General features: G+C 34.6%; 2 protein-coding genes and 1 long non-coding RNA gene across 8 annotated transcripts in view; 2 read left to right on the top strand and 1 right to left on the bottom strand.

Annotated features, from left to right (window-relative positions):
• The window catches only part of ZNF654 (zinc finger protein 654), an 80,711-nt gene extending 71,084 nt beyond the window's left edge, over positions 1-9,627 (top strand). For 2 of the 3 annotated variants that reach the window (XM_037059004.1, XM_037059006.1), the window contains 2 exons: positions 2,866-3,007; positions 6,210-9,068. In XM_037059004.1, the coding sequence (XP_036914899.1) occupies positions 2,866-3,007; positions 6,210-8,606 (2,539 nt within the window). In that variant the 3' untranslated portion in view covers positions 8,607-9,068. The other variant, XM_037059005.1, reaches the window with a different exon arrangement.
• LOC118995864 (uncharacterized) overlaps positions 1-14,822 on the bottom strand; it is a 38,076-nt gene extending 23,254 nt beyond the window's left edge. Inside the window, exons 1-2 of the long non-coding RNA XR_005068368.1 lie at positions 14,740-14,822; positions 8,493-8,574 (exon numbers count right to left, since the gene is read on the bottom strand). This is a non-coding gene — a long non-coding RNA (uncharacterized LOC118995864). The remainder of the gene's footprint in view (positions 1-8,492; positions 8,575-14,739) is intronic.
• On the top strand, positions 14,675-21,639 carry CUNH3orf38 (chromosome unknown C3orf38 homolog). 4 transcript variants are annotated; one of them, XM_037059009.1, is made up of 3 exons: positions 14,675-15,290; positions 17,664-17,905; positions 19,780-21,639. In XM_037059009.1, exons 1-3 carry the CDS (start codon positions 15,113-15,115, stop codon positions 20,353-20,355), a joined length of 996 nt encoding a protein of 331 aa, XP_036914904.1. In that variant the 5' UTR covers positions 14,675-15,112; the 3' UTR covers positions 20,356-21,639. The 4 variants fall into 4 exon arrangements, with proteins under 4 accessions (XP_036914904.1, XP_036914906.1, XP_036914903.1 ...); XM_037059011.1 differs by having other exon boundaries at positions 14,685-15,239; XM_037059008.1 differs by having other exon boundaries at positions 14,686-15,290; positions 19,777-21,639.
• Positions 21,640-23,493: the final 1,854 nt, after the last annotated feature.

Here is a 23,493-nt window from a genome sequence, read left to right as displayed (position 1 = left end):
GGCAAATTTATTAAGACCTTGGTATTATATTTGGTTTACCAACTTTCCTCCTGAGTTAACCGAAACAAAGATAAGATCTCTCTTCAGAAAAACATATTGTACCTTGATAATGTCTCTCTAAGGAGTTTCAAATTATATTTTGGAATAACTTGGAGAATAAATATATACATTTCTAATATGTTAAACATATTCATTTGTATAATATTGAATGGAATATTTTGCCATGATTTCCAAGTATCATTTTTTGTTTTTAAATCTGTTGCAGAGATATGCCATGTCTTTTTCAGCATCTAACTAGTTTAGGGAAAATGTAATAGTATAGGCATTCCTTAAGAGATACTGCAGGTTCAGTTCCAGTCACCACAGTACAGTGAGTATTACAACACAGGGAGTATCATGGTAAAGCAACTCATAATCTTTTACTTGTGGAGGGTCTTTAGTTTGTAAGAAAACACAACATGTGTGTATCACAATGAAGCAAAGTGCAAAAAAATGAGGTATGCCTGTATTTACTGGAAAGATACTGGCATATGGCATAAGTGACAAAAAGGACAGGGATATAGCTGGTCCTCAAAAGAGAAGTGCTACCAGGGACACTTAAGATAGCTAGGGTTTAAAAAAATTTTGTTTCTCTTTTATGTCAGTTGGTTCTAGTCTCTCATTGCAGACCAGAAGGAATGTCAACAGTCCCCATGATTCACAGTTTAGAGTTGAGAACATTCTAGAGTTTAAACTGACTGGTGTCAGTTTTGTGTTCTTGAATTAGTATCTTAAGGAGGGTGAGAAGGGTCACATAGGAGATATGGCTACTGGGGTTCCAATCTTGTGTATTAAGGCATCGCCAGAAAAAGGTGGCTCGCTGTAAACTTGGTAATGCCATGCCTGGTGATAGCATACAACACCCTATTGATATTTAGGTATCTCTCATTCCCAGTTTCATGTTTTTGCCACTACTATGTTTTTGCCATACAATGATACAATGTATCATTGAGATTTATAATGTATTAATAGGGAAACAAGATCTATAAAATATAAGCGAGGAAATATATGAAAGGCATGAAATCAATAAGAGGGATAAAGACTGTGGTGAAGTAATTACCACTTTGGGGTATTAATGAAGGCTTTTGTGAAGAGGCACTTGGTATGGACATTGAAAGATAAGCTCATCTTAGAAATAAAGAACTACTTTCCAAGAAGAGCAACCAACATAAACAAAAATGGGAATAAATTAACTGTAAGGAGACCAGTGTAGAAGAGTGCCCAGAATTCAAATCCTGATGCTTCTGATTTCAAAATCCATGTTTCCATTGCTACTGACACTATATGGCATCTAGAATACGTATTAAATGACATAGTCTGGAAGGTGGAAACAGATCAGTTTGGAACCCTATTGAATTATTAACACATAAAATTAGGCCTGGCTGGTGTAGCTCAGTGGATTGAGTGTGGGCAGCAAATCAAAGGATGATTGGTTCGATTCCCAGTCAGGGCACATGCCTGGGTTGCAGGGTAGGTCCCCAATGGGGGATGCGTAAGAGGCAATGACACAATGATGTTTCTCTCCCGCTCTTTCTCCTTAAAAAGATAAATAAAATATTAAAATTTTTTTAAATTAAAGGGCCTAAGATGGTACATGAAGAAGAATGGCTCTGGGGAAAAAATATAATCAAAGTGGAAAGAATGAAAAATGAATAGTTTAAACAGGTTAGAGGAATGTTAAGTGTCATTGGCTGATCTAGGAAAAGACTGTCAGTTTTGCAGGAATATTATTTGTCCTGATAGGGTTATGGTGACAGAAAGCAATCTTAATTGAAATATGCCTAGACATGGAAATTGGTAAAGAAATCAGAACTACAGATTTGGGAACAAGATGTGAAACCCAGTGAGCTTCCATAGGAGTACATATGCAAAAAAAGAGAAGAAAAGAAAAGTTGGTGGTGTTCTGAAACTTATGGACACCACACAGCCAGTATGAAATATGAGGAATTTTGTTTTTTACTGATAATACATTGCTTGCCATTATTTTCTGTTTTGTGTTTTCTGTATTGTCTCTTTAAGTAGACTGTTCATACCTTCATGATAGCAATCAAGCTGCCCTTAGATTTAATAGTTGTATATGCTGGGCATACTCAGCATACTGAGTAAGTCACTTGAAAAATTTTTTGTCATCAATTATTTTAATACTTTTTATATTATGATGCTTTATGTAACTAATGATATATTTAAAGAATTCTAATTTGCTAAAATATGATATCCAAATATATCAATTATATCTTATAATTTTCTTTCCCACAAAGCCCACTGCTTCATATAATAACCTAAGCCATATTTTTAGAAAATGGTCCATAGCTTGTATATATTGAAAGTCTACATATTAATGGAAGAGCAGATAATCTAAAATATTTCAGAATTAGTACTATAATATATTTAAACTTTGGATCTGTAGCACTTTTGATATCTTAATAAATTGAAAATGAAAAATATGAGTTATTTTTTTGCATAAAGTCTATAGCACTGATTTCTAAATTGGCAAGTAGGGTATTAATTAATGGCTAAAGTTATTTTTTTATGTAATGTTGGTACATTTGGATTAGAATTTATTTTGATCAACTACTAGATATGCCTTAGGTTTGTCAGCATGTGATTGAAATTCATTCCTTACCACTGCAAAATTGCAATTTCTGAAATTTCCCCCCACCAGCTTTTATTAGTTCCATATAGGTAGCAGTAGTAGCTTGGGGTTAACATAATGTCCATTTATACCCACTTTGTATGTATCTCAGCCAAAGAATCAGTTAAAGATAACTAATGTCTGCATTTCAATAAACTGTATTTTTGATATTTCTCTTTTTTTCTCATTTACAGGGAGTTGATTTTCATATGGAGTAAACTTCAGCTTAAGTCTAATCCTTCAAAACAAGTTTTTGTAGATCAATGCTACCAACTTTTAAGAACAGCAACTAATGTGAGAGTCATATTTCCTTTCATGAAAATCATTAAAGATGAGGTAAATAGGATATATTTACTCCTTCATTTTAAATTCAAATTAAATGACAGCTCAGTGAAACTTGAATCTCTTATGAAAAAATTTATTTGACTATAAATTTGAAGATGATATATAATTAAATAAATTTATCACTCTAGTAGATTCTTAATTTGCAGATGAACTTTATCTGTAGACAATGCCTGCTCACTGTCATAAAGAAATATAGCTCATAGTTTTAAGTCTGGTATTTAGCTTCAAGAAACCATGAATACAAGGCATTTTTGAAACTTAAGGACAAATTTTTAGAGTGTTTAAATAGTATAAACCCATTAACTGTTTTTAAAAATAGTCTTGAAGCAAGTTTTTCATGGGCCATCTACAAGTGAGTACAATTCTACATGACTTGTATAGACATGAAAATGGATCCTGTCAGTCCTTTAACTTTTCTCTCTAAATATTAAAAAGTTTAAATACAAAGATAGTCAAGATAAAGCTACCCTACATTTTAACTGAATCATTATGCAGGTTACATAAGGAGGCATCCATTAAGTAATATATTTTATTATTTTCTTTTATTTGTGCACTTATGACATTCATTATCACATCACTCATTAGCTATATGACCATATAGTAATCATATTCCCATGACATAGAGTTGACAGTGTTATATCAAGGTATTTTTTTATTTCCTATTTATTTTGCTAATAGCCTTAATAGCTTCACCATTAAATAGCGAGATGTCATTCAAATGTATTGTTAAATTTAACCTCTCTCCCTACCAAAAAAGGAGGAAAAACAAATAAATTATGTCATAAAATACTTTCAACATTTAAGGTGCATCAGAATAATCTGTAAAACTTCTTTCAAAAAATAAAAGATGTATCTAGATATGTTTTTACATGTGATTCTCATTTGCACCAAACATTAAGAGACTTTGCTAAAGTTTATAACATTGGGGAAGTTCAGCGAATTATCAGAAAGCTTTCTTATTTTCACAAGTCCAGTCAACCTAAAAATACATTATAAAAGGAAAAATTCAAAGATGAAATAAATGTTTAAAATGTACTTAACTGTTTACACTGTACTTAAAAAAAGTTTTTTATCTAATGGAATAGGTCACTTACATGCCTCAGTACTATGAAAGGAGGCACAATACCACATGAGTTCAGAAGGAGACACAGATGGCATATCTGAAAAGGCTTCACAAAGGAAGATGCTTTAAGCTGGGTTTTGAATGATAGATGAGGATAGTACTAATATTTGCATTTTACAGACCACTTTTCTCATGTTATTGTTATCTCACAACTGTTTAGTGACATTAATAGTGTAGCAGAGAAACCTGGGAGAGGTATGTAGAAGATGAAACTAATTGGAGGGACTGTAGGAATTAAGGGAGGGTTGCTGGAGATCCTAAAGGGACTTGGATTCTACATTAAAAGTTGGAACTTCAGTCTATAAATATATTGGAAGTTTGAAAGGATTTCAGGTAAGGAAAGTGTCCCATCTCCTTTTGTCCTTTGTGATGATCCTGAAGTTTTTAAACTTGGGCAGTTGGGTGCATTATAACTTCATGAGGCAAAAGGGAGAATGTAAACAGAACTTTAGAGAAAGAAGGAATTTTTTTTGAAGCAGTGAAGTTTGAATTTGTTATATCTGGAAAATCTAGGTGGAACTATCTAAGTGTAACAGATAATTAGAAATTTGAATTCAGTAAAGGATTTCAAACTGCAAATGATGGATTGATAGGAGAAAACTAACTCAGTGGAATAGATCTGATTTCATTCAAAAGTCACTATATTCTAACTTCTCTGTTAACCATAGGAGGATATGAAAAATGAGATACTGTATTATTTAGGAATTCGAAAATTCCTAGGAATTTAATAATTAAAAGTAGGGGGGTAGGGACATAAACAGGTTATTATAAAACAATATATACATGCTCTTTAGAAAAAGGTGTAAGTTATTCCCAGTAGAAGGAATGGGGAATGCTTAACTCTACCCCAGGGCAGGGACCAGAATGAACCGTGAGGAAAAACTTTTCAGAATAGAACTGCCAAAGAATGAATAGGAGATGTGTCAGAATGTACCAGCTAGGTAAAGTGGGAATATGATATACAATGTTAAGGTCTGTGTGTGAAGCTGTAAGTAGTTAAGCAGGGTTGCAGAACATGTAAAGGACTAAATGGACATAAGGATGGTAAAGTGTCTTCCTCTTTCCTCTTCTGTAATACACCATATGTAGGTAGTATGATATACACACACACACACAATTTAAAAGACATTATTTGTACCTCTTTCTGTTCAAACAGGTATTTAGATCATTTCAAATCACTAGCAGCATTGTTTATAACTTGAATTAGGGTGGATAGACAACAAATTCCTGAGTAAAAGCTGATGCAGTTTATCTTTGAGTCATAAGTAAAAATTTCAAAACTCAAATACTTTTGTTAGTGACTTCCAGTAGGCTCATTATTCTGTTACCTTACTAGATTTGGAAAGATTGTAATGGCCCTCTTCATGTGGCCTACATTTCTTCCCTTATTTGTTTAAATAATATTAATTAAATAGTGCAGGTTTATGAAAGAGTTTCCATAAGCAGTTATTTTTTTTTAAGATTTTATTTTTAGAGGGAAAGGGAAGGAGAGGGAGAGAAATATCAATGTATGGTTGCCCCTTGTGCGTCCCCTGCTGGGAACTGGCCTGCAACCCAGGCGTGTGCCCTGACTAGGAATCGAACCACGATCTTTGGTTTGCAGGCCCATGCTCAATCCACTGAGCTACGCCAGCCAGAGCCCTTTTTTTAAGTCTATTTTTTACATCAAAAATTGATAAATGTGATGAAATTCATATAATGTAACCCTTCTACCACAGAATGAGATTAATACCTAAAATAAGAAAGTTAATTTTCTTAAGTTTACAGAGTATTTTGTATTTTAAATCACCATAAGGTTATGAAGCATTTTTTATTATGGTTAGTAATGTTTGACAAATTTGCAAATTAAGTAAATTAAAAGTGAAAATGCTATTTTTTCAGATTCTCAAATTTAGTTAAATAAGAGTTCAGGCTACCTACTAAGAATTAAGGCTAGCTACTGAGGGAAATTACACATTTGCAAAATGTGTTTATTTTAGCTTTCACTTTAGGGTTGTATTTTTAAAAGGTAAACTAGTTATTGTAATATTTTAAAAATGTATTTAGTAGTAATGTTTTTTCTTTTTACAGGTTGAAGAAGAAGGCTTACAAATTTGTGTTGAAATATGTGGTTGTGCTCTACAACTAGACCTTCATGATGATCCTAAAACTAAATGTCTAATTTATAAAACAATTGCACATTTTTTGCCAAATGATTTGGAGATCCTCAGGATTTGTGCACTCTCAATATTTTTTCTTGAGCGCTCCTTGGAAGCTTATCATACAGTTGAAGAACTTTACAAACGCCCTGATGAAGAATATAATGAAGGCACTAGTAGTGTTCAAAATCGTGTTCGTTTTGAATTACTTCCAATTTTAAAAAAGGGATTGTTTTTTGATCCTGAATTCTGGAACTTCGTAATGATTAAGAAAAACTGTGTAGCATTACTAAGTGATAAATCAGCAATTAGATTTCTAAATGAAAATACACTGGAAAATTCTACAGGTGATCTAAGAAAGACAGTGAAACAGAAAGATTTAGGTGACTCTCTGACAGATCAGAGCACTGGAGAGCTTGATCCTGATGATATATCTGGAGCCCAACCTAAAGGCCATGTTAATACAAAGAAAAACCTTACAGCTCTTAATGCTACTAAAGTAGATCACAATGTCCCAAGACATCGGTGTATGTTATGTAACAAGGAATTTCTAGGTGGTCACATTGTAAGGCATGCCCAGGCTCATCAGAAAAAGGGCAGTTTTTCCTGTGTAATATGTGGTAGGAAATTTAGAAACAGAGGACTTATGCAGAAGCATTTAAAGAATCATGTTAAAAAAATACAAAGACAACAAATTGCTGCAGCTCAACAGGAGGATCAGGAAATTCCTGCTTTGGGAGAAATAAGTTGTTACAATTCTTTAATTTCACTTGAAAATGAGAATTCTGATAATAAAGATTTGGAAGTACAAACTATTACTACTTCCAGTGATAGAAATGAAGAAGTCATCCCCGCACATGTGGCTGAATTCACTGAAATTCCCATAAGTGTATCAGAAAATGCTATTGAAAACATCATGGAAAATGGCAGTACTGATACTTACATAAATAATCTATTAGAGCCTTTACCTATATTTGAGGATGACTATGAGGAGGAAGAGGATGAAGAAGGTGATTTTGAAGACGATTATGACCTGAATCAAGAAACCTCAGTACTTCATAAAATCAATGGAACTGTGTGTCATCCAAAAGACATATATGATACAGATCAAGAAGGAAACTTTAAGTGCCCTGCTTTTGGCTGTGTCAGGATATTTAAAAGAATTGGATTTCTAAATAAACATGCAAGGACTGTACATCCAACTGACTTGAATGTGCGGCAAACTGTAATGAAGTGGAGCAAAGGAAAATGCAAATTTTGTCAAAGGCAGTTTGAAGATTCTCAGCATTTTATAGATCACCTTAACAGACACAGCTATCCAAATGTGTACTTTTGTTTGCATTTTAATTGCAATGAGTCATTTAAGCTGCCATTCCAGCTTGCTCAACACACAAAAAGTCACAGGATATTTCAAGCTCAGTGTAGTTTCCCGGAATGCCATGAGCTTTTTGAAGATCTTCCTCTGTTATATGAACATGAAGCTCAGCACTATTTAAGTAAAACACCAGAATCATCTGCACAACCAAGTGAAGCAGTTGTTTGGGATGTTCTTACAGACTCAAATCCTAATCATCAGGAAAAAGACTCATCTAGAAATGAGAAACAAGCTATCAGTCTGCCAGTTTCTACTAGCAAATCAAGGAAAGATTCTACAGAACCAAAGACATGTATAGAAAGTATGGAAAAGAAGACAGACAATTTAGTTCAGAATGGAAATGAACATTATGATGATACTGTTTCTGATATAAGCTCAATAGACCAAAAGATGCCTGACATAGAGCCAAATTCTGAAAATAATTGTAATATTAGTGATTTCATCAATGGACACAGTGGAATAGAACAGACACCTTTAGTTTCATCAGATCCTGCTCTGAAAACTGATACAAATAGAATCAGGACAGAAAATGGTTCCATTTTACCCAGTGTTCTACCACAAGAACTCAGTACCCCACCAGTATCTCAGGCACCATCTAAACCAAATCCGACCAGTGAACATACTTCATATGGCTTAATTTTATCAAAGCCGTATGTCAGACCATTGCCTCCCAGTTACCTTGATGAACGGTACCTTAGTATGCCAAAACGCAGAAAATTTCTGACTGATAGAATAGATGCCTATTCTGATCAAGATAACATTTGTAGAAAGTCAGTGAAAAGACTAAGATGTGGCAAATGCCTGACCACCTACTGTAATGCAGAAGCACTTGAGGCTCACCTTGCACAAAAGAAATGTCAGGCACTCTTTGGATTTGATTCAGATGATGAAAGTAAGTCTTCTATCTTCTTAGTAGGTATATCTGTAGAAGTAGAAAATGCCATAGATCTTTGAGGTTAAAAAGTTAACATTTTTATAGCACAATTAGATGATATTACTATTCCTGTTTTATAGATCAAAGTCAAATACAAAAGTTAAGTAATTTGCAAAGGCACAGGCATATGAACTTGTGGGAGCCAGAACTTGTACGCAGGTTTTTGATACTTTTTGACCATACTCTTTCACTGTTATCTGAGGCTTTTCTTCATTCTGAGTTTCATGTAATTAAAGTTCTAGAAAAAAGTAATTATGATGGAAGTGTTTTTCATTTGCATGCTAGAATTTAAACCAAGTGAAATTGAGCCTCCTTACAAAAACTTTAGAGTCAGAAAGTAATTGAAAAACCAAAAAAAGAAAAAGAGAAGCTGGTCTTTCTACTGATAATCAGTATTCTTTGAATGCGTAAGAGTATAAATAAACAGATCTGACTTAGAATTCCACATGAACATCTATAATATTTGAATTAATAGACATGTTCTCTTTTACAGGTGCCTGATAAAAATGTTTGAGAAAGATCTGTTGATCAAGCAGTAGTGTGAAAAAAGCACTACAAGAAAATGCATCATCAGTTTGCTATTTCCCTGATGGCCTTAATTTTAAGAGTGGTCTTGGATTACTAAAGATAAAGACAACGCACATTGTCCAGAATGAACTCAAAGATACGTGCTGGGTTAGATTTCAAAAGGGTTATTTCAAAACTCCCAAAGTACCAGTTATCCAGAAAACCACATTTTTTAAAAAATTGTGAGATTAATAGCAGCATGTTCAGTTTTGCTTATGTGAAAAACATAATCAGGCAACTAGTCAAAGAGAAATAAGCTATGGCCTTACAGAAAGGGAAAAGTTAACCTGTTATTTAAAAAAGGGGAGGGATTGGTTTACAATAAAGTATTCTATAAATGGGATTTGTTTTCTTGTCATGCGTAATCAGATTATGACCTTTCCTTCTGGTCAAACATGGTTTAAGGAATCACTGCTATTTGCTTTACTATAATTTAGAAACCGATACATGAAAATAAAACTTGGCTTATCACCATTCTGTTCATAATACATTGTAACTTGTTTCCAGATGATTGAATAGAAAAGTCAAGATTCAATGAATGGCATGCTAACATTGAAAATTTAAAAAACAAAAGAAAACAAAACAACAGTGCTTTAGTAGAACCTTCCATTTTCCATTCTTACAATACCAGTGAATTGTAGTATTTAAAAGGCAGCAGTGTCAATTAAACAAAAAAAGTACCAGCAACTACTTTGGGGACAGATTGGAGGAACCAAAGACCATTAAAGACTGTCTAGTTGAAGGAAAACACTGAATTACAAATTCTTCAATGTGAATAATGGTATAAGCACACTGGGATATTTCTATTTGTATATAGAGTAGTGTTAGGACATTGCTTGATGATTCATAGTAAGGTCCTATAGACATTGATGTGAGTTATGTAAGTACAGCCATATAAAAATAACTGGCTATAAGAAATGTAAGCTAAGAATCAGGTCAAGAATTCATTGGTTTTATTCAGTTAGGAGAATTGATTATAAAATAAGCCATACTACTTATCTGTTCATATTTATTAGTGATGAATTTGGTCTGATTAGTAATTTTTTTAATATATATATATATATATGAAAGGAAATATTTACACAAAAATTTGCACAAGAATACAGTAAGCTATATTGACACATTTATTTTCCTTAATAACCAGTAATTTTCCTAAGGAAGATTTTAACTTAATTGTCAATAAATTGTTACGACAAAAAGTGTTTTTTAAATACCCTCTCAGATATGTTCTGTTGGGTTGGCCAAAAAGTTCATTTGTTTTTTCTGTAAGGTGGTCCTAGTAGTGCTCAGTTGTCTTTAACTTCATTGGAAGGAATTTTATTAAATTGTATTGTTACAGCTGTTGTATCAGCATGCATTTTTTAAAAAGGTATCAAAATTGGTGAATTTTTGTGTTTCCATTTAAATATTGAAGGTGGAAGAAAATACACATTTTTGGCATATTATGCTTTATCATTTCAAGAAAGATAATACAACTGAAATTCAAAAAAAGACTAGTGCAGTGTATGGAAAAGGTGCTGTGACTGATGGAATGTGTCAAAGGTGGTTTGTGAAGTCTGGATGTTTCTTGCCAATGCTCCACCATTGGGTAAACCAGTTGAAATTGATAGTGATCAAATTGAGATATTAAAAACAACCAACATCACTACATGTGGAAGATAGGTGATATACTCAAAATATCCAAATTAATAAAGTTATTGGTAAAAATGAAAAATGTGTCATTTTACGGAAAAAACTAAATGGACTTTTTGGCCAACCCAACACCTGTACATTTTCTAAAAGAGGAAGGTTAAGAGACCTCCATTTACCTAACAGTGTGTTAATCTGTAGCAGGGATAAAATGAATGAAAATGTGAAAGCAGAGTCTTCAAAAACTGAGCTAGTAATGTACGTGTCAACCGAATATTCCAGTATTCCAGTGGACAGATTTTTGTTCAAAGTAGATAGTCTCATCAGATCCTACTATATCCAAATACTTTGAATATTAAAGCTTCTTGAATGAAGTTAGCAAGCAAGTGGGACATTTCTTCTAGGGTACACCCAGATTTTATGAAATTAGGATTTTCAAGACATGATAGGTCATCATTGATCAGACATCTAAAAAATTTCCCAATTTTTTTAACTTATTTATCTTGGACATTCACTACTATGCAATTGACAGTCATACCATTCCAATAAAATTTTGTCTTTTTTTAAATGTAGTCTATATTAGGCTGTGTGATTTACATTTAAATAGCACTAGTACACACAAATCAATTAGATTTTTTTATTTCTTTAAGGTCAGTTTTAAGTTTTCCATACTCGCTGAGACTAAAAATATAACACCTGAAATCTATTTCAGTTTAGTCTAAAATAATCATGCAATAAAGTCTGTTTGGAAACTAGTTCATTTGGACAATGAAGTTTTTTTCAAACAAAGTTTCTGCTTCATATTCCATACATTTAAAATTATAAATTAATATTTTAACTTATTTTTTGTAAGTTGAAACTATCGTGTCTACAAATTATTTTCATTCATTTTGCACTTCATATCAAGATGTTTTAAACATATTCCAAATGTTATTTTTTTGTCTTTAATTTGAAGTTTTATTTCTACTTTTGTGTTGCTGAGGGAAAACTTTCTGAAAGACAGTTCAAATTGGTTTTTACGTAAGTCAAGGAATGTCTTATAAAATTCTATCTGACCACATTGTTCTAATCTCGTAATGTATTTCTGAAGTAATTCTGTTGAAAGAATGTGTACATTTTATGTATGATTTATAAAGTAATCGCATCATTCCAGCAGTTCTAATTTGGAATCCAGAAGAAAAGGAAGCTTTCTTCTCTCAGTTTATTCTCTTTCTTTTCTACTCTTTTGAGGATGTGTTATCTTACATTGACCAAGTTTCAATCCTTTATTTTTAAATTTTAAAAAATTGCCTTCAAAACATTAAATACTTTGTTACATTTCAGTAAGGTCAAGAAAACGGCAAATCTGAATTTTTGCTGCTCAGATATTATGGAGGATGTAGAAACGGGGAATCTCCGTGGATAAGGACACTGGTACTTTGGGCTTCAGCCATAATCTTTTTTTTTTTTTAACTGCCAGTTATATAATGACTAGATAATTTATAACATCGAACTTGTGATTCTTCTTAAATCACACATGAAGGCTCAGCCTTTCATGTTTGGTTGAAGCTGTTGTATGGATTAAAAATCTAAAAGGGATAATAGTGTTTATTTTTTAATTTATTTGGTACTGTAAAACACCTTTTCAGAATGACTAAATGCTGCATATGCATTTTGGAATTGTTAATATGTGAAAGATAATTACAGGTTCAGCAAGAAAGGAATTTGTGCTTCCTTGTTGAACATTATTTTACTTTGCATTTTATAAGAGTACAAATTAAAACTGAGCCATTGATGCAATAAGTCAACAATAGTGTCTCATTTCAAGAAATTTTTTGTACTGTACATAGATTTGTTCAATAAAACATTGTCCTTATTGGTAATGAAGTGGTCAGTTTTATGTAGCACAATGCTTCATAAAGAATTAGGCTTAAGGTATATATTAAATAAGAAATTTAAGAAATATATATTTAATAAATTTCTATTATGTTTCATAAGAAAATTAGGTATTTCAGTTTATATTGCCATATTCATATTGAGTGATTTTTAAAAACAAAAGATAAATTTAAAAGTTTATATAAAAATATCATGTTAGAAATTAAACTAATGTCCACACGCAGGGATTACACATTGTTGGAATTACTAAAGTCATTTCACGTAAATGTTTTCAGTGTGAGATTGCACCCTCTGCAAATGTAGTTGGCGGAAGACAAATGTGAGAACTCTCCAAAAGCAAGGCAGCGAATGGATTTATCTATGTTGGTAATTCTCCAAAGATGAAGAGTCTCTGGTGGAACTTGAAACAATAAAACAAAAACTTTGAAGTCATTCGGAAATGACAAAATTACTACCTAAAAAAGCATTTCAATGGGAAAATAAGCCAATTAGTCTGTACCTAAAAGACGTCCTTGGACATGAGGGTTCCTACTTTTTTGGTTCACTAACAAAGGAAAACCCCCCTACACTATTTGCTGTAACTTGCAACTGGAAAAAAATGGGCCCAGTATAGTAAAAGAACATCTCTAATGTGGTAAGTTAGCACTGCAAATGGAAGAACACATACTGTGTTGAATACAGTGTTTTGCGCAAATTACAAATGTTATGCTTTGAAAAACACTCAAGAAAGTTATTAAAGCATTTTAGAGATCTAGAATTCTCAGTCTATGAATTATGGTCAAGTGGTCTTAAACTATTAAATAAATATACTTGAGGTATTTAGATACAGTTCCTGGGTTTATCTACTCTTTCCATTTTTCTTTACTGAAGCTTGAGGAATTCTGAGAAGCAATGAAATACTCGTATGAGTAAGCTCCCAAGATAAATAGGGTTGCCTTTCAGAGCATAATGTAAGATTCATACTGATTTCAAGAACAAGTGATAACAGACAAGTTTTGGTTATACAGCAAAATTTGAAATGAAGGCAATCCAATAGTACATGGTACTTGGGGATGCTGCACACTGGAGAAGAAAGGCTTCTTTTACTAAACTACTGTGTACCAGCTACTTTGTATGTGTAATCCCTAATTGTGACAGTAAATATGAACACTGCTTTTTAGAAACCAAGGTTCAGAAAAGTTAACTTGATTAAAGTTACACAGCTGATAAATAGGTGGAACTGAAATATCGGCTGTGTCCTAACACCTTAATGCCATACAGTTTTTGGTCATGCCCTTTTCCCCCGAAAATGTAGAACATAAGTGGATCTAATAGATCCAGATTGAGAGGGCAAGACTTGCCTGAGGATTATTGTTTTCAGAGACAAAGGATGAAGTTGGCTACAGACTTCTACCAGCAGTGATTCTTACAGTCGTCCCCAGAGCAGCAGAATCAGCAGCGCCTCAGAATTTGTTATAAATCCTTATAAGGCAAGTAATTTAAATCTGATTCCTAATCCAGACTTCGTCCAGGACAGCATGACTGTCTCCTTCTCGTGAATGTGGGTACTAACAGCTAATGTGTTCTTTGCCCTTCTGCATCCCCTTTGTCAATAACCTTTGTAGGTATCTCTTCTAGATTCACTTCGAGATAGGAAACTGTGGGACGCCCACAGACGCCGTTCGTAAATGGCATATTAAAACGCTGGCCTCCGACTTCCAGCGTCCTAACTACATTGCTACGGGACAACTGCCCCGCCTAAAACTAAACCCGCGCTGATCGGATCGCAAGCAACAGCCAATCAGCTTGAGAGGGAAGTCAGCAGAAAGGCAGGCAGGCAGGCGCGGCATAGGATGGACGGAGGGAAACCAAAGAACAAAAACTTAATAGTGTATTGTTAAAACCATAGTATTTTAACACATTACTATACAATTTAAGAGAGTCAAACTATAGGCACACCCAACTTTGAAGCAGCCGCATGGTACTTTCAAGCCCTCCAGGGGGCTGGGCCTGCAGACCGGGAGGAGGTGCCTCCATTGGCCGGCCCCGCGGCATCACGGGAGTTCGCTGTATTCTAAGGGGTCGACGCCCGCTTTCACGCACCTGCACCTGCGCAGCCGTCCCAGGCATTCTTGGAAGAGGGACTCCCGAGGATGCAGGGCTTCGCTTTTCACGACCAGGTTTCTAGTGGAAGGTCGATGTTTTCGGAGTAAGCGGGTGCTTCCTAAAGTAAGATTCGCGGCACCACGCTCCGTACCGGCCAGCCCGGAACGACAAGTTGGAGCACTGCGTTTCCTGATCGACCACATTGGCGTTTACTTCCGCCCAAGGATTTGGAATACCCGAGGCGCTTTGGCTGAGAACAGTAGGAAAGGCACTTCCGGTGCCTGTTGCCAAGGCGCCGGCCCCTTGGGCCTAAAGGAGGAACTTTATTGGTGTTGTCCTCTCCCCCCCACCCCCCTACTTGGGGGTCGAGATGTCGGGGCTCAGCGATCCAGAGAGAGAGGGCTGTCGTAACATGCTCGGCCTACTGGATAACGATGATATCATGGCCCTATGCGACACCATCACAAACCGCCTTGTGCAGCCCGAGGACCGCCAGGGTAAGGCTAGAACCCTCTCCCCAAGGCCGGCTGCCGCACCCCAGACCCCAGGTAACGGGATCTCGTGAATGGAGAAGGTGCAAGGCCTTGTCCCCAACCCATCGGGGACTGCGCTTGGGCGGAACCTTCGGGAATCTTGGTCGGCGCGGCTGTTCAGCGGTCTTGGAATTACAACGCAACCTCGGGCGGCCTCGCTGCGCATTGTCCCTGGGGGAGGTTGTGGCAATCGAAAGGGCGCGGGTTTTACCCATTGAGTATTATAGGCAAGTGTTTGTTGTTTCGAGGAACCAGAGTAGGTGAAGAGTCACTTTAAAAAAAAGTTTCGGGAACAGGGTGTATTCCACTTTGTTTCAATCAGCTGAGAGTGTCAGCCGCTGCTCACTCATTTTCAAGCTGGGAAGAGGATTTCGAACATTTGTGTCAATACAGTAGTTGAAACAACCACTGTAATAAAAGCAGATGGTTTGAATTCATGTGGGTTTTTTTTTTATTTTTTGGATCTAGATTTTTTTCCTGAGATGATTTTTTTTGTAGTAGAAAAACCATTTTCAGAGTCAAACGTTTCGGTGTAGATTTCAAGTGTTATTAACATTCAGCCTGATTTTAATGAGTCCGTATAAAAATGAGTAGCTTAAGCGTTTCTTGTTGTATGTCACCTGCCTAGTTTTATTTTAAACTTGCTGGACTTTATTTTAAATGTGAAAATTACTGCCCCCTGCATTAGTAAAGGCATACTAAGATTCAGCTTTTTTTTAATTGTGTTTCTCTACTTAAGTCAGATTAACATTGCTATCATTTAAGAAAAATCTCATCTGAAACTTCATACCATAAACATTAAAAGAAGAAATTCCTATGAATTTAGACAAAATGGTTTTAGGCTTAATGTAGTTCTTCAGTATTTATATATTTTACAGTCTAATCACCTCTAAAGACCAAGTAAGTGAATTTAAAATTATAGTAGATCAGAATGCTCGATTTAATTGATGGGTCTAAAAGCAAATACAAATAAAGTTCCCAGTACAAAAATGTTACACGATTTGAAGAAACATTTCTCGAAGAGGAAAAAAATAATCAGTAAACATACGAAAAAGCAACCTCTTTAGAAAGCAGCGAAATGAAAACTAAAACATACAATCTTTTTTTTTCCTATGTACCATATTGGCAAAAAACTTAATGTATAAACTTCAAGCTTTGGTGATCCTGTACAACAACTTTTAGAACTACCTCTTTGGAAAACAAGTTTGACGTTATTTCCGAAAATGGAAGATTTACTGAATTCTGAGTCACATGTTCTAGACTGAGCTTCTCAAACTTGAATGTGCCTATGAAATCACTCAGGGATCTTGTTAAAATGAAGATTCTGGTTCAGTACTTTTAGCATGGGTACAGAAATTTCACATTTTTAACCAGGTCATAGGTAATGCTCTTCCACTTGCCCCTCTACAGTGGGAGGCATATGAAAGTAATAGTGTTTGTAATTGGACACACCTGATAAAACTCTATAAACAGAATGATAGATACTTTGTGATATAGTCATACAATTGACTACACGGTTCAACAGTGAACATGCATTAACTGGAGCCATGTATATTCACATAGTTTAATGTGAATATAACATTATTCAGAAATAGCATGAAGGGGAAAATTGATTACAGAAGACTATTGATGGGTTGAAATTTACAGTGTTCAAAAAATACGAAACTATGTTGTTTAGGGATATATAGTTATGCTGCAACTACTATTTTTTAAAAAGGGAAAATAGTAAACAACATTTAGGTGGGAGGAGGTAATGGTATTAAGTAGGGGGATGTAGAATTACAGCCTAAAAGAGGTTATTTCCTGTCTTAAGCTGCGTGCTGTGTGCTTGAGAGTTCATTTTATTGCTATTCTGTATACCTCACACATGTTTAAAACAATCTCAAACTATTGTTTAATATAATTTTCTAATTAAAAAAGTACAATCAGGGTTCTGCCTGTTCTTAGAAGTATGATTATTAATACTTCATGAATCCTCAAGTTTCATTATGTGTAGAATGAGATTGAACTAAAAATTTTTGCACTCCTAAATATTGTACCCATTTTTATGGATTTTAACTGAATTTGGGTTCATTGGCCTTACTAGAAATATTTTTTTTTACTTTTGGATAAAATTTTTTTCTTAAAACACACTATAAAAGAAATGCTAAAATTTCATTTTATCTTCTAAAAAGTGAAATGAGGGAATTTTAGGTAGGGAAATTTAAAGCCTACAGAAATTTTTTTAAAAACCTAAACCTGACAACCCACTACCTATTTTTAAAAAATGATAACCATCTCATGTAGAAGGAAAAATGCCATGACTAGTATAAACAGAATTTCTGCTGACCTTGGACAAATTTACAAGTGACTCATGATTTTCTCTTAATCTTTACAATTTCCTTCTAGATGCCATTCGTGCAATATTAGCATATAGTCAAAATGTAGAAGAACTTCTGAAACGTAAAAAAGTCCACCGAGATGTCATATTTAAGTACTTGGCATTACAGGGGGTTATTATACCTCCAGCTACTGAAAAACACAGTCTTATCCAGCATGCAAAGGATTACTGGAAAAAGCAATTACGTCTGAAATTGAAGGAAACACCAGAGCCAGTTAAGACCTCTGTGGATGTTAAAATCTTTCAACAGGTAAAATTGTTGACCTTATAGTTACAACCTGAACCATAGTTTTGTCTCAGACTCTTTAGCCTAATTCTAGATCTGAGGTAACATGTTAATTTTTTTAAATAACTTTTAGCTTTACTTCATATCTTGTGTATTCTAAAGGAAGACCAGTAAAGCATCTAAAGGACAATGTTTCTGACATTTAGTAATGTATATAAAATACTATTCTGATTTGTGAGGCAAAAAATTTTTATCTCCTTATCAAATCATATTTGATTTTTTAAAAAATATTTTATTTATTTACCTTTAGAGGGGAAGGGAAGGAGAGAGGAAGAGAAACATCAATGTATGGTTGCTTCTCGTGCATCCCCTGCTGGGAACTGACCCCTGCTGGGAACTGGCCTGCAACCCAGGCATGTGCCCTGACTGGGAATCTAACCACGATCATCTGGTTCACAGGCCCACGCTCAATCCACTGAGCTACACCAGCCAGGGCTCATATTTGATTTTTAAAAGAGGGTGGATAGACTGCCGGACCAATTTAATTTTAATTTAGCCTCTAGTTTTCTGTAAATTTTTTTCTACTAAGAATGCTATTGCCCTGGATGTCACTCGATTGGAGCATTGGCCCACAGCTGAAAGATTGTGGGTTTGATTCCTGGTCAGGGCACATGCCTAGTTGCAAGTTTGATCCCCAGTCCTGGGCACTTATGGGAGTCAACCAATTTTTGTGTCTTTTTCACATAGCTGTTTCTGTCTGTCTCTGAAAGTAATGAAAAATGAATGAATGAATGAATGCTATTGTAAGCCCTTTCTCATTTTGAAAACTTACTCATTACATTTGATTTTTTTTTAACGTAGAAAAAATTCTGATGTAAATTTTCTCTGGCTGACATTGGCTGTTTGTCACCGTTTATATTCCCACTGTACATTTTAGATATTGTATGAATATGTAAATGTTGACTGAATGAACCTCTATGCCATTTGCAGATTTTTAAACTACATACCGCATACTTTGAATTAATGAGGTTTTACAGTGAGAGATATTTACCTTCACATTAGGAAGAAATCTTATAAGGACTTTCTTAATGTACTGAAAAGAACCTTAACTTTGAAATCATGACAGATGTGACTTCAAATTAGTGCCTGCCATATACTAGATGTGAACTTGTGCAAATAACTTGACTTTTCTGAGCCTTTAAAAAAAAATCTATGAAATGGGCATAAGGCTAGTATCTAGGTCACAAGGCTTGTGAAGTTAAAAGGAGGTAGGACTTCAGGGCAAAGCATAGTGCCCAATACATTAAATAATACGTGCTCAGTAAGTATAAGATTTCATAACCTGTAAGTGAGGTATTATGCTCTGGAATAAACAGGTGAATGAAAATCTGGCCTATCAGGTATATATTTACAACAACATTTTCTTTGGGGCAGGGAGAGAAATAGTAGTGTAAAATTCATTCTGATCATAGAAAACAACCTATTTCAATATTAGAAGATTCTATTTAAAGACTGATATTGTCAGCTTCATTGTGGTATGACTTGTATGCCACAAATATATTCATTTAAAACATACATTTGAAAGGTTTTGACATTTTTTTCATACCTGTGAAAACCACTGCCACAATCAAGAGAAGATGCTTATGTAAATCATTATTGACTGTACATGATAATATTTTAAGAGGTTTTGTTAAACTTTAATTTCTTAGCTGGATTTTTAGATGTTTAATTTTAGAAATTCTAAAAGGATTTTTCCCTTTTTGCAAAGAGAATTTACTATGGGTGGTGATTTTAGTGAGTTTACATGTAGTTCATTTCACTTGTGAAACAGGCTAGATAGAAAAATAGAGATAGGAGAATTAACCTTGGTTTTATTTTGTATTTATCTTAATCAGCAGGAGAAAGAAGATAAAACTGAAAAAGTTGATTTTCGCCAATTAGGGAAAGAATTCTGTCACTGGTTCTTTGAACTTCTTAATTCTCAGAATCCTTTTCATGGACCACCTCAAGATGAATGGGGACCACAGCACTTCTGGCATGATGTCAAGCTTAGGTTTTACTACAACACCTCTGAACAAAATGTGATAGACTACCAAGGAGCAGAAATTGTGAGCCTTCGTCTGCTGTCGCTAGTGAAGGAAGAATATCTTTTTCTCAGTCCCAACCTTGATTCCCGTGGATTGAAATGTGCCTCTTCTCCCCATGGTCTGGTTATGGTTGGAGTTGCTGGGACTGTCCACCGAGGGAACACTTGCTTGGGCATTTTTGAACAAATTTTTGGACTCATCCGCTGCCCTTTTGTGGAGAATACTTGGAAAATCAAATTTATCAACCTGAGAATTATTGGAGAGGCTTCCCTTGCTCCTGGAGCATTAATGAAACCAGCTATTAAATTTGAACCAAGTGATCTAGAGGCCTTTTATAATGTAATCACTCTATGTGGTACCAGTGAAGTACAACATAACATAAGGTAGGCATTGGGTCGTGGAACTGGAGACCAAGCTTTATGCAGTGGAAATGAAACATTGTTGAAAAAAGAGAACTGAGTTTAGGTTACCCTCTAAAACAGTAAGAACTGTATGGCAGTCTATAAAGAAATTCTTCCAGGTACTACATTGACATATTTTAGATGAAGTGTCTTTTTTGACTACAGACATATATTATGTGAATACTTGCCTCTTTCTACACAACTTGCAGCAGATGTTCTGAGGGCTTAATGCAGTTCATCAAATAAATGCTTCTTTAGATGGTATAAACATTGTGCCTTAGAAACCAGGTAATATTTTATTTTACTGAGTGAATATTCTGCCAATGGATGTGCTTTTCATGTGGGAAAGGAGTAAGGCTTCCCCTTCTCAAATTTCTTTTAGCAGTCTGAATAATTTTACAAACACATCTTAATGACAATATTGTTTTTTTAAAGTACATGTATTAGAGACATTTAATGTGAAATTAAAGTAAATATTTTAGAAAACTTGAATGATATTCTTATGCATGTACTTTGTATGCAAAAAGTCCAATAGCTTAGCAGGTATAAAAAAATTTACTTTGCCGTTTTAAAATTTGAAGAACATACTTCAAAGTTACCTACTGTAGTCCAGGCTAAATATCATCATGTGCAACACTTCCTGAACTGATTTAGACAATGGTAAGTGCTGGCTCAAGACAGACCTTACGTGTATGGCTTTAATGGTTTTATGGAGTGTTTATTGTAACACCGTATAAGGGAAACACGCTGTGGAAATTTTTCAGAAGATGTACCCAATTTCTGACCTTCAAGTGAATTACTGTTTTCCTCTTGCTTGATGTTGGATGAGGTGAACAAAAAATAAATAAATTACAATGTAAGAACATACTCCCTCATCATAAATCAAAATTACTAGGATTTTTTTCATCTGTGATTTGTTTTACTAGGTTTGAGTTTTGAGGTTAAGTTGCCAAATTAATTACATACTTGCTTTAAAATTTAAATTTCTCATCACCCAGCAGCTACTTGCTGATCTGGATTTAGTTTGTAATTTTAATTTCCAAATGCCCATTGGGAAAAAATTCAACCAGGAAATGTTATGATGATGTATTATACCTGTTAACTTTCTGCCTTTAACTCTGCTTGTGATCATCTCGAGTGACTGGAAAGAATTGTGGAACCAGGAGGAAAATACTGTTTGTTTTTTCAGTGTCATGCCTCTAATGAGGAGTATAAATTGATATGTCCTAAAATAAAAACTTAATAAAAAGAGGGAAATCTCTTTTCTCAGCTATTGGAATAGTGTATTGTTTAGAGTTAAAGCCAAATTTTCTTTAAGTTGCAAATGTCATTATAACATGTAATTGATAAATATCCTAAGTAAAGGATAAATTAAAAATTATTTCCATCCATTTTCTTTGTGTTATTGATGTCAAATGCTGCAGAAATATAACTACAGATGCTTAGGATGGGCAGAAATTACTTCTAGCTGTGATATGGAATTTTTTAATATACGTAATGCTCAAGTAAAGCTGCAAACCGCATATTTGCTTTAATTACCCTTAAACATTTGAAATTTTCCTGATATACTCAATCTGTTACGAATTGGAGCTATGTTTTATATCCTATGAATCCCCACAGCTGGGCACACCTGTAGGACATAATGTTTCACTGACCGGGTGAAACAATGAGCAAAAGAAGCTTACATTCTGTATAGAAGAATCTGTACAAAATTGTCCAGATTTTTGTCTACGTCTTTGTCTTCAGTGATTCTTATTAATGGTCATTTTTGTTTCACATTGTCAGTTTGAGTTTTATATGGGATACGGAGAAACTCTTAGGCCTCAAACTAAAATTTGGGGAATATTTGAGCTTTCATTTAAAATTTCCTGAATTTCAGAAGTCCAAGGTCAGAATGGGATATACTAGGAGGGCCCTAAGACTACCTAAAAAATGTTAAAGGGGAAGTGGATACTTCCAGTTTGGAGAAAGAAATTTGTTCATGAAGCTTAAACTTGGGCAGGCCTCTAAGAAGCCCAGAAGAATAGTGCAGATTGAACTCTCCTTTTACTACCACCCTTGTCTGTCTGTTTTAGCATAGGGCAGAGATCCCTACCCCGGCCTTATGTCTCTTGCTTTATCACATTCAGCTGGTATTTGGGAAGTCTGTGGAGGCAAGTGGTAAAGAATAAAACTTTCTACACATAAATCGTAGTAATTGGGTGGGCAGGTCACAGGAGCCCCTGGACTTGATTTGCTGTGGCCTAATAATGGTACCACTGTATTTTTCAGACTATAAGATGCACCCCCCAAATTTGGGAGGAATGAGGGGGTGTGTCTTACTGTTCAAATGTAGCTTGCCTGGCTCACTGTGGGGTGGGGAGCAGCGGTGGAGCAGGGTCACAGGTTATTAAATATTGTACCACATTTTCTGCTTCAAAATTTTTTTCACATTTTCCTCCTCTAAAACCTAGGTCTATCTTACAGTCCTAAAAATACGATATACATCAAGTGTCTTTTTGGGGAAATAAATCTCAAAGTAATAGTAATATTAGTGTATTAGTATCTGGAATGCAAAAAAAATTTCATGTGTCTCATTAACTAACAATAGTAGGAAAAAAGCCATCTCTAATTTATTAAATCTACTTGCAAGTGGTGAACACTTGTTAGGAAAATGTTCTCAGGTTTTCAGAAAAGTTAACATTTTTATGCTAAAGGAAGACTAGTTACTAGTTACTTAGTCCCAGTAAAAATTTTAATAGCACCAGAAAAGGATTTAAAGAATAGTGGTTTAATTTTAAAAATAGCTAATCTGAAACATTAGCTATTGTTTTAACAAAATGGCTTTTGTGGTGAAGTACATCATACAAATGAATGAAAACCATACCTTAACATTTTTCTTAGTATCTGTTTTCACAAATTTAGATGCCCTTTTCTTCACTTGTTCTTAGGGTTGTGGAGAAGTGTTCATCAACCTTCTGAAAAATAAGACCTATGTTTCCTCTCCTAAGGAAAAGTATGTTTGCATAAAATACTACAATTGTTGCATAATATTTCAGTGAGTTCTTAGACTTCTTTAAAGCACATCTGTGAATCTTACAGGAATTCTTATACTCCATGTTAAAATCCTGCCATAATAGTTTTA

The sequence above is a fragment of the Sturnira hondurensis genome, unplaced genomic scaffold, assembly GCF_014824575.4.
Source record: "Sturnira hondurensis isolate 20B ecotype Veracruz unplaced genomic scaffold, ASM1482457v3 Scaffold0010428, whole genome shotgun sequence".
Classification (NCBI taxonomy): Eukaryota; Metazoa; Chordata; class Mammalia; order Chiroptera; family Phyllostomidae; genus Sturnira; species Sturnira hondurensis.
This window is presented reverse-complemented; position numbering and strand designations above follow the sequence as displayed.